General features: G+C 37.7%; 2 protein-coding genes across 21 annotated transcripts in view; one reads left to right on the plus strand and one right to left on the minus strand.

Moving 5' to 3' along the window:
* Positions 1 to 12,409, plus strand: part of bt (projectin protein bent) — a 276,654-nt gene that overhangs the window by 25,562 nt on the left and 238,683 nt on the right. The window lies entirely within an intron of this gene.
* Positions 7,050 to 8,518, minus strand: LOC108358396 (uncharacterized). The gene is made up of 2 exons (XM_017609706.1): positions 8,194 to 8,518; positions 7,050 to 8,141 (listed from the first exon to the last, which is right to left on the minus strand). Exons 1-2 carry the CDS (start codon positions 8,445 to 8,447, stop codon positions 7,688 to 7,690), a joined length of 708 nt encoding a protein of 235 aa, XP_017465195.1. The 5' UTR covers positions 8,448 to 8,518; the 3' UTR covers positions 7,050 to 7,687.

Below are 12,409 nucleotides of genomic sequence, written 5' to 3' on the forward strand. Positions count from 1 at the left end.
GGGGGGGGGGGGTCGATCCTATTAAGCTGGGATTTCAGGGTACTATTTAAATATAGATAAGGAAAATTTGAAAGTTAGGGGGGTGGGGGGCTCGAGCACCCCCTGCCCCTACCTGGCTACGCCCATGGTTATATCAGTGGCAATATTTGTGTGGGCTTTTTATATCTTGATATAAGCATTTGTAAGATAGCTTCGAAAACGTATTTTTGCCGGATTTAATCGCTTAAAAAATTTAGAAAATAGGCTATTTTACATCTAAATACATAATTACAGATATTTTAACAGGAAACAGCTCAATTTTTGCTTTTCTATTAAAATAGTAATGATGTTACAGCCACGAAGTTTTCGTACAAATGAAAATGTAGCTGTCAAACTACCAAATTGCCGGCGATAGATGGCAAGATATAAGCTCTGATATATATTGCTCTTGAAGAGCAATGAGCGGTCTCCATTGGCTATTTGTATTCTAACATATGTATCAAGATATAAACTTTATCCTGCGGAGACGGGCAGTAACAGGCTGCATGCTCGCAGCTGAATTTCTTCGGCATTTCATAAAAGACAAATTCTGAATGTAGTTTTTATAGCCGAGCGCACTTGTGCACAAGGGTGTATTAATTTTGTTCACATAACGGTTGTTTGTAACAGCCAAAACGAATCGAGATAGATATCGACAAATGTATACATAAATGATCAGAATGAAAAGAGAAATTGATTAAGCCATGTCTGTCTGTCCGTCCGTGTACACAATAACTCGAGCAAAAATTGAGATATCTCAACGAAATTCGGTAGGTAGGTTTATATTTATCCAAGGTAGGTTAGTATTGAAAATGGGAGAAATCGGACTGTAACCACGCCCACTTCCCATATAACGGTAATTTTCAGAAATACGAAAACTGCGATATTTTAGTAACTACTGGAGATTATTCACTCAAAATTGATATTTACGATAAGTTTTAGACGAAAAATAAGAATATTATAAATTTTCGGAAAATGGGCGTAGCCACGCCCACTTATGGTGACATGTGTATATCTTGGTAACCGCTACACCAATTTCTTCCAAACTTGGCACAATTGTTGTTGGCCTTCCCACAACATACCAAATGGCCGAAAATTTTTAAAATCGGACAATAACCACGCCCACATCCCATATAACGGTAATTTAGAGAAATACAAAATCTTCGATAAATCAGTAAATATTAAAGCTAATTTATTCAAAATTAATGCTTGCAACAATTCTTAACCAGGACATACGTTTGTGATAAAATTTTGGAAAATGGGCGTGGCACCGCCCACTTATGATCACATATATGTATTTCGGTAACCGTTCTACCAATTTGTACCAAACTCGGTATGGTTATTGTGCTTGCCACATAAAAGCAAAACATGGAAAATTATTGAAATCGGACTAAAATTGAGGCCGCGTTTCATATAACGGTAAATTTCAGAACTGCTTGAAACTTCAAAATTTCGAAGTCTAAGGACTCTAATTTACTCAAAATTGATACGCCCCAGCTTACCATATAGCGGTAGCTTTCACTAAGGTGAAAAACATATATTTAATACGTGCGCTGGGTATTTAATGTTCGGCTCCGCCCGAACATAGACTTTATTACTTGTATTTATTAGGATTCTAATTACGCCCTTTTACAATAATGAATATGAATATCAACTTTTTGTTTGCTTTATTTGCTTTACAATTACTTTATCATCAATAGGATGGAGAACAATTCCCGATTGTATTGCTAACAGATTTGAAAATCAAATTCCACCAACCGGATTTGACATATGGGCATAGGAGAAGCTTTGTTTTAATCTCATTTCGAAAAATGATAATTTTCAAAGAAAAATGGTCAAAATGAAAAAACACCTTTATTATTTTGGGCTTTATTCAACTTTTTATCAAACTACATGAAAATTATGCTTATTTTTTGCATTCACCTGAATACGTACAGTGGCTTTAACACAAGGAAAGGACTACATTGAACCAACAAAAGCTTACCATTAATTTTAACTATTCTGCCATATAACATTTTTAATATTGGATACTTCATCCTTAATTCCAATGTATGGAAAAAACCCCTATAGAACTGTCTCTACACCTTTTCTACTAGTACTTCAGAAAGCGTCAATTATATTTCAGAAATCATCAAATGTACCTTAGATTAGTCAAACGTACGTCAGAAACTGTTAATTGGACTTCAGATTAGTCAATTGTTCTTCAGAAATCGAAAAATGTACTTCACAATCCGATAATTGGATTTCAGATTAGTCATTTGAACTTCCAAAACCAAAAATGTACTTCAGATTAGTAAAATGTACTTCAGAATTCGTTAATTGGATTTCACATTCGTAAATTGTACTTCAGAACCCGAAAAATGTTCTTCAGATTAATTAATTGAACTTCAGACACTGTAAAATGTACTTCAGAAAGAGTGATATGTACTTCAGAAACCACTTTTGTAGATGTACTTTAGGTGTTAAAGTATCGCCCTACAATCTATTAACATTACAGTTCACATCTTCTAATGTAGGGACTTTGCCCCGAATCCTTCTCTTTTGAGAATATTGATATAACCAGTAATTATGTATGTCTCTGAGGGTGATATATCACTCGAACAAACTTTATGTAAAAGACGTTTGCACGACAAAAGGAGTACCATGTAAATAAATATGTATGTACACACAGCATTTCGCTTCATGCCAATCTAATAAAAATCGCAATTATCCTGGACCCCCTTATCAAAAAATAAACACAATTTGGTAAGTAGAACTACATACCAGAGCTGTAAAATGATTGAATCAGCAGGATCTGCATTGACTCGACATTATTTTCAAAATTTTGATTGTTTGTTTGTATCAAAAACAACCTCATTCCTGAGTGGCCTAAATTATTTTGAAACAAAAACAAACGTAATGTGTTATTGAATGGTAGAGTTCCATTCAGTATAGAATGTGAATGTAACCGAAGCATTCGTAATCATCGTGATTGCAAATTTTGGTTAAAACAAACACTTTCTCGCTACTTACTTAACAAAACACCCAATTCCAAATATTTTTCATTAAGTTTAGGTCCAGTGCAGTGCTGCCATTTGCTAATTTTCGAGCGAAGTGAAAACACACTAAAAGTGAAGTGTTTCGGAGTGACTTGGGGGGAAAAGTGAAGTGATTACACTGGATCACAAATTTTAGTTTGGTTTTTGTTCTCCACTATCCAATTTCTATGTATGGTAGACTTGATCGGTGATTCCGAAAATCGAGTTAATTTTTTTTTCTATGGATACGTTTTCGAGATATTTGCAATTTACCGTTATTCAGTGTGGTTCCACTTAATCACGTTTATCTTACGAACAGAACAAGCTTTAGCACAAATGCAAAAATTTGGCACGGAACCTGTTATTTTTTTAATTTTTCTTCTGTTAAAGAGTGATTTTTTTCATTAAAAAAAACTGGAATGATTAATTAATTTGTCAGAAACTACCAGTCCTATCGGAGAGTGATATATATGTATACATTTATGGAGAATTTTATTAACTTTGACGTATCTCCGTTTAAGATTGTTAAATTGGTTCGTAAGATATACATGATAAGTCCTATCGGAAATTGATTTATATGCGGTTTATGGAGAATTTTATTAACTGTCATCTGCCGTATTTTTTATTAAGATTGTTAAATTGGTTCGTAAGATATACGTGATTAAAAGGAACCAATTTTTGCTTTAAGCTGAATAATGGTAAATTAAAAATACCTCGAAAACTTATCCATAGAAAAAAATTAACTCGATTTTCGGAATCACCGAGAAATTCTACATAGAAATTGGATAGTGGCATCCATAGAACATTTTTGCTGTAAACCAGTGTTATTGAAGTGACGACTTTCAAGCACAATTATGGGTTTTTCGATTAGGTTATTTATCAGCTGATTGGTTAATCGGCTATTTTTTTCACAATAAAAGTAATCTTTTACCTTTATCAATTCATAATTTATTGTGTTCCTGTGCAAATTTAGTTCTGGAGTAATATACTTTTATTACAATAAGAACTGAAAAGAAAAAAATTATTTATTGATTTAAAGATTCGTTAAATAAGGATATGAAGTTCCCTAACTTGATGTTATTTAAACTTTTAAACTAAAAGCTAGCTTAAATTAAAGTAATTGGCACGTAGTCATAGTCGAAATAAAGTCCACTGAAAAGTTAGTTGCAGTTATTTTTACAGGCATCCCATTGGTGGAGGGCTTCGGGTGTACGAATTTGTTGTAACATCAGGAGTTGAATACTTGCTCTAGCTGCCAGTCTCTTAAAATGTCCTCCAATCACGTCGTAAGCAGATTTCCCATGCGAACTTGCAACAAAGTTCAATTCTGCCATTTCCTTGAAGGGATTTTCATGGTTTCACACCTTTAGTAAGGTTAATACGATTTGTTCATATTGTTTTTGTCTCATACACACCTGTGGATATGGTTCCACTTACGAATACGCTTTATTTATTCTAATTTAATCTGGTACAATATTTTCTATTTATCAAAAACAAGTTATAAAAGTCACATAAATAAATGTAAGGATACCAATAAAACACGCGATCGCCTCCGATGATTCCAACAGCCAGAAAAAGAAAGAAGGCAAAAAGGAGCAACGCTAAACGAATAAAACAGAGTTGCATTTTTGTCTTGCTGGATTTGGGGTTGCCACAAAACTCCCTCCAGACTTCTAAAGAGCGTAGCGTGACGTGGAAGTCTGACTGTTCGTCCCAGCCTTGTCTTTAAATTTGTCGAAGTAGGTTGTTTCTCTTCAGAATCAGTCGTCTGATGTTTAGTTCCTGATGCGGGCACTAGTTGCACTGGATGTTGCGCTTCTTCCGGAGAGTGGCTAACAAAGGCAGGTTTAATGCGATGTATAGAAACCGTGACGGATTTGTTTTTGATCTTGAGCACGTAGGTTTTAGGAGCTCGACTTTCAACTTCGTAAGGGCCGTTGTATGCTGGAGTTAATGCAGGCTTCACTGTGTCGTTGCGCACAAAAACATGTGTAGCAGTTGCCAACCCTGGTAACATAAACGGCCTACGGGTGTCGTGATGAGATGTACTCGAGGGCTGGAGCTCATGCATGTGGTTCAACAATTTCTGAACAAACTCATATTGTGATGTGCTCTTACGTGTCTCACACATGTCACCTGGTAGTCTGATGGATGTGCCATAGACGAGTTCAGCAGGCGTCGCTTTGATGTCTGGCTTGTAAACAGATCGTAGACCCAACAAGATCAATGGAAGCTGATATGAGCAGTTGGTAGAATTGCTGCACATGATTGAGGCCTTAAGTGTTCGATGGAACCTCTCAATTATGCCGTTCGCCTGAGGGTGGCACGCTGTCGTCCGTAAATGTTGAATGCCAAGTACTCGAGAGAGTTCTTGGAAAAGCGTTGACTCAAACTGTCGACCTTGATCAGTAGTGATCCGCAGCGGTAAACCGAAATTCTTAATCCAACCATTTAACAGTGCCAGGGCCACCGTATCAGCGCTGACGTCTTCCAGAGGGATTGCTTCTGGCCATCTAGAAAAGCGGTCGATTATGGTTAAGCAATACTTGTAACCATTGGATGGAGGCAAAGGCCCGATAAGGTCGATGTTTATATGGCCGAATCGATGTGATGGCAAGCAGTACTTTTCGAGTGGTGAAACTACGTGCCTACCCACCTTTGCGCGTTGGTATGCTATGCAATGCGACACGAATTTACTTACGTCTGCTTCCATGCATTTCCAAACAAAATGTTGTTTAATGAGTCGTGATGTTGCTCCCTTACCGGGAGCCCTGGCACTTATGAAATTTCGCTAAAACTCTCTCTCGTTGCTCCGGTGGCACATATGGGCGTGCTGCGCTTCGAGAGACATCACACATTATAGAAGTTTCCGTCGATGGTAATTTGATTAATTTAAAACGTAAAGAGGTTTTGCCCGTATTTAGCATTTGTTGAAGCTCTTCATAGTTTAGGTGTTGTTTAGCCATCTCTTTGTGGTCAATAACGTCATCAAATGATATATTAAGCGCGTGTATGCGTGATAGCACATCTGCAGTGATGTTCGTCGCTCCTGAAATGTGTACAATGTTTGTTGAAAACTGTCCGATAAAGTCGAGATGACGTATTTGTCGCGGAGGTGCGTTGTCCTTCTTCAGAGTGAATGCAAAAGTGAGCGGCTTATGATCAGTGGCTATAGTAAACTCTCTTCCTTCTAACAGATACCTTAAATGTTTAATGGCACTGTAGATTGCGAGCAGTTCCCGATCGTATGTGCTGTACTTGCATTGTGAGTTCGAAAACTTCTTGGAGAAAAATGCAAGCGGCTGAGGCTCACCTTCTATGATTTGATGTACCACTGCTCCCATGGCACTGTCACTTGCATCTGTACAGAGAATGATGTTTGCTGAGGGAGCTGGGTGAGCTAATAGTGAAGCGTTGGATAAGTCGTTTTTACACTGTTGAAAATGATACATAGAGCTTTCGCTCCAAACGATGAGAGATTTATCTTTCTTTTTATTACCACCAACAAGTGCGTAGAGGGGTTGCTGATGCTCGATAGCATGTGGTATAAACCTGCGATAAAAGTTTAACATGGCCAAGAACCGCTTTAACTCAAATGCAAATTTTGGCAAAGGGAATTTGATAATTGCTTCAACTTTTGCCGCAGTTGGGCGAATACCTTTAGGTGTGACCAAATGATCCAAAAATTCAATTTGGGTTGCACCGAAAACACACTTCGCTGAATCAATAGTGAGACGATGTTGTCGCAATCTTTCGAAAACAAGTCGTAAATGTTTAGTATGCTCTTCTTCTGATGCTGATGCGACACACACATCGTCGATGTAACAAAAAACGAAGTCAAACCCGCGCAGAGCCTCGTGCATATACCTTTGAAAGGTCTGGGCAGCATTTCGAAGACCAAAGGGCATGCGTAGAAATTCGTAGAGCCAGAAGGGTGTAGTGACTTCTGTTTTGGGCACGTCTTCTTCAGCAACCGGGATTTGGAAGTACCCACGGTATAGGTCGATTTTTAAAAAAAATCGATTTACCGTGTAAGTAGCAGGTGAAATCCTGAATGTGTGGCAGCGGGTAACGGTCGGGTAGTGTCTGCGCATTGAGTGCCCTGTAATCGCCACAGGGTCGCCAAGAATTATCAGCTTTTCGCACGACGTGGAGAGGCGAGGCGTAAGAGCTCTTTAACGGTCGACAAACGCCAAGCTTCATGAGATATTGGAACTCCTCCTTAACTGCTTGGTATTTGTCTGGTGTTAACCTTCGTGGTCTGGAAAATACAGGTTGGCCTTCTGTTTCGATAAAATGAGAATTGTGAATATCTACCAGGATGTTGAATTTGCTTAAAAAATCAGCTCCTATAATGTTGTGCTTGGTTTCGGCCGCGATAAACGTCCATTCGAATGACCTTCGGAGTCCTAAGTCAATATTTAGGCGTATAGTACCAAATGTCTTGATTTGGGTATTGTTGGCAGCGAACAATTGAGGTGTTGATTGCGCTATGGGCGAACGCGTAGTAGTATGTGCATTAACGACCGATATGTCAGCACCAGTATCGATTAAAAATCTCTGGTTTGATTTGCGATCGAAGATAAAAAGTCTGTGAGTTGTACTACTGGGATTAATGCAGCCTTGTTGGTGCGATGATGCGGCCGACGGCATTAGTTTTTTGTTGATTTATAGTTGCATGGTGAATTACATTTCTGCGCTTGGTCGCCGAATCGCTTGTGGTACCAACAGATAACTTGCTGGGAGTTGGACGATGTGCGCATGGCGCCTTTGTTACGACTGTGAGAACGAGATCTGCGATTGCTATCCAGCTTAGTGCTCGTATCGATGCGTGAAAGAGCCCGTTCAATGCGTTCAATTCGGCTTTCGATCGACGAATTGCTACCACAAGGCGTTGTCGTGTTATGCACGGTCTGGTCTTGGGGGTTGCGGGCAGTGACTGCATCCACTGAGTTCGCGCGTACTACGTCAATTATCTTGTCAGCTATTGACGCTAGTTGTTCCAGCGTCATTTCTGGATTACCCTTGTCTATGCCGGTGATGACTGCCCGTGCTGATACAGGTAACTTTTGCAGCCAAAAATCTTTGATGAGTTGCTTGTCGGATGTAACTCCAGTTCGCTGAAGTNTTAAAATCTTTCATGAGTTGCTTGTCGGATGTAACTCCAGTTCGCTGAAGTTGAGTTAACATATGACTTGGCTTTTTGTCGCCCAGTTGAATACCGGAAGTCAACTGCTCCAGGCGGGCAATCGGCGAAACGAAAAATTTGCTCAAAATTGTCGTGCGTAACGCTTCGTACTTACACTTAGCAGGTGGGTTCCGTACGACATTAAATGCTTGCTCGTGAAGACGTTCATCCATATACATGACTGCTATGTTGAATTTTGTGTTGTCGCGTTGGTCTTGGTTCATCTTTCCAAAGTTATTGATCCCGAAGAATGCTTCAAGTCGAGTGAACCATGATTCGATTCTCTGCAGGGAGAACCCGCTTAGCTGCGGTACTTCCACTCGTGCTGCGAAACTGTTTACGTCGGTGCTTTCCGTACCATGACCGAATGGCGTGACAGGAGCAGGTGCCGGTGGCGCGGCTGGATTATTGACAATAGCATTGTCAAGGTCTTCACCGTCCGTTGGCATGGTGAAGTATTGATTGTTGATGTACTCGGCTATGTGATGAAAAACGTGGTGGCTAATGATGTACAGCAATGGTGAATAATGGCGGAGTGCTTAATCAAATCTTTGTAATTGCTGTGCACGATGGAACGCGTGTGAATATGTTGCGCTGTGATAGTGCGCAATCAGGTGTATGGACTAGAGATGTGAAATAGTTGTGAGTAGATGAAGGCAATTTCAGTCTTCACAAATAGTTTAAGGAAGAAACTAGCGTGGCGCTCTCGTCTTTGGCCCAACGCAGTGAGAACCTTCAATGTGCGATTGACAGGACATAAACTAATGTGCCGGATGCGGTAGGAACAGAGGGCAGACCAAGCTGTGCACAGAATCGAACGTTGGGTAGCGATGAATAGCTGATGCAGATGGATATAATGCTGGCGCCAGTAAGACTTATGTAGCAATGCTCAGTTTTCGGGGTCACCAATATGTGGATATGGTTCCACTTACGAATACGCTTTATTTATTCTAATTTAATATCGTACAATATTTTCTATTTATCAAAAACAAGTTATAAAAGTCACATAAATAAATGTAAGGATACCAAGGAAACACGCGATCGTCTCCGATGATTCCAGAAGCCAGAAAAAGAAAGAAAGCAAAAAGGAGCAACACTAAACGAATAAAACAGAGTTGCATTTTTGTCTTGCTGGATTTGGTGTTGCCACACACCTTTCCTCTTTCAAAAATATACAATTTCATAAAATTTCCATGTCTATTTATCATATTGCTCTAGCGTTAGACGATATAGAGTCTGGTACGCATGCCGTCGAATTTGTTTTTTGGCGTCACCCGAAATTGACTTGCATGCGTTTGCATTTGATTTCATTGAGCGAAACGTCAAATCAAAATGTCACGCAGAACAAAAATTGGAAATTGAGTTAGCTTCATACGCACGCCGTTCAATTTCGGTTGATCTCATACAAGTTGCATGTGCATGAGAAATTTTTGACAATAAATTGGCGGCGTGCGTGAATATNTTTTTATGTAAAAATAAAAATTTAAAAAAATGCTATAATAAAAAAAATTAATCAAAAAGAAAAATGTTTACTTTAATTTTTTTTTTTTATACATTGCACATTAATGTAATAAATGCACTATTAAAGCCCATAATAACACGGAAGAAATACATTTTGTTTCATTAAGCTGCGTTAAAAGGTCACCAAAATACAGCACTTTAAAGAAAGGTATGTATGACGTTTTCTTAAAATTTAAGTCCCGTGTAAATAGGCAACCCTACGTCATATCGGTAAAATATGCTGCACGTATATTCACGTCACCTAGACCTTCAATCTCTTCAACTTTCATCCAAATTCATAGAGGTCGCGCACAGAGGTGGCCGCGGTGACATGAAATGCTTCTGATGTGTCCTCTTTTTACATCTCAATATTCAAGAACAAGGTGCGGGAATATGCTACAAATGTTAAAAAAATGCCCTTAATACTTGTTTTATTGCCTGAACTGCTATAGACTAAGAAACCGCGGTTCGCACCGCCATACCATCTTTTTGATCACGGAGGTGAAACAACGTTCGTCCTTGCACAAATTGTGACAACTATTAATAAATCCGTCAAAATTAAACTTTTCATTGGAGAAAACCACTATTTACTAGTCGTCCTTCCAGGTACGTGAGTTGTACAAAATTCCAGTCGTTTTCCTTAACGTTGTGCTGTAAAATTTATACACATCTATATATATATACACATATATATCTATACATATACATATATGTATATAAACGCGAAGGGATGTTTTGTCCAGGATAAAAGATCTGTACCGTTCTCACGACTTTCAAAAATTGAAGCGCTTGGTCAGTAGATGTGCAAACTGGTTCTAGTTTTTCGAAGAGAGTTGCAACCTGTTGAAAAATTTAATTCAAATTATTTAATAACCAATGCCATCAAATCCGCACCGTTCGTTCGATTTTCCAAAATGAGGCGTCAAACTAAAGGCCTTGGAATATAGATGTGCAATTAGTTGCCACCTTTTAAAAAGTTATATTCAAATTATTTAAAAAAATAAATAAATTATTACAAACTGGGTATCAATCGAAATGGATTTGAAAAGCTTTGTTTCTTAGCTGAACTATATGAGGGTTGAAAAGGGTTTCCACCTGCTTGAAATGTCGAATTTAGTTTACTTATACCCAAGTTGTACGACATATCAAAATATGGATGTCAAACGAGGGAGTGTTAAGAAATCTTTAGTTTGAACGCTAAGAATATTTTTGAGGTGTTGGGAGAGGGTTGCCATGAGTTCAAAAATTAAATTCAAATTATTTTATAAGTTAAATGAATTAATAATATATGGGTATCAATCAAAATTTGTTTGAGAAAGATTTATTTACGGACTATATTTAGCGGGGTTGACGCATGTTAAAAAAAAAAAAAAACAAATTGAACTCAATTCATCAGTTAATTAAAATATGTATCGCCATGTAAGACGAAGTAGATACTTTTGAAGAGGGTTACCAACTGTTCAAAAATTCGAATTTAATTAAATTATACACAAGTTATTTGAAGTATGCAAATACGGGTGTTCAAATGAAAGAGTCTTAATAAATCCTCATTTTGAACATCTGAAATGTTTGTGGCAACCCTGGTATTTAAAAAGTGACATTAAAATTATTAATTGGAATATTAAGATATGGGCGAAAGAGTGTTTAAGAAATATTTGGTTTGAATATTTAGAATATTTTTGAGGAATTTCAAGAGGGTTGCAACGTGTTTAAAAATTTAAATTAAAATTATTTAACAAGTAATTAATTATTAAATGATAAGTATCAATCAAAATGGGTTTGAAATGCTTAATTTCTAAACTATAATTAGCACACACACATGTTTAAAAAAATCAAGTTCAACTTAATTCATCAGTTAATTGAAATATGTATCACAAAAAAATTCAGACGAAAGAGATTTAGAACGATTTCAGTCTGAAAATACTTTTTGATCATTAGATTTGCACCGAGCTTTCGAATTTTAAAAATGTGTAATCAAATTAAAGACCTTAGCCTGTAGATGTATGATAAAGTATAATTTTTTTAAATTTAGAACTTTTTACCGTACCGGTGATTCACTAAGAAACGGCTGCACGGATTTAGATGAAACTAGCAAATGTCCGCTTGCTTCGCGGCGCCTAATAATATCTTTTGCGTTGGCCAATTCAAAAATAGCGTTTAAAAGCAAAAGCGGTCTGTAAAGCAAACATTTTTAGTTTAAATTGAAACAACTAAAAAACGGAATCCTCCTCACACATATGACAAGAATAGTAGCGCTGTGATTCCATATAGAATAGTAATCCCTTTCGATGTAATGCGTTTTACCTATGGTCTTATGTCCACCTGTGAGATCTTTGCCAAGCGTGCGTAATATTCTTCTATGATCCTGCAACTTCAGCATTGGTCCGGTGTACCATGTAAGCCAATAAAAGTTCTTATACGGAAAATCAAGAGCACAGATGAACGTTTCCAATTATAGGAGGGCCAAGAATCCTCGCTGCCCCACAGGATGAAAAATTTTCGCGTACATTGGCTAAATGGGTCATGTGATCTCATGAATATCGTTCAAATGAAGCCATTGATATACCTATCGCGTTCCTTCTTGGACAGATGTGGTCGAATCTTTCCTTGTCAATTCGCCACTTTTACAATTCGTCTTAATATTTATGAATTGGTTTTTTTGAGTCTTACTGCTGTAATATATGCA

Source organism: Rhagoletis zephyria, unplaced genomic scaffold, assembly GCF_001687245.7.
Source record: "Rhagoletis zephyria isolate East Lansing unplaced genomic scaffold, Rhagoletis_zephyria_1.1 Rzeph_scaffold_00248, whole genome shotgun sequence".
Classification (NCBI taxonomy): Eukaryota; Metazoa; Arthropoda; class Insecta; order Diptera; family Tephritidae; genus Rhagoletis; species Rhagoletis zephyria.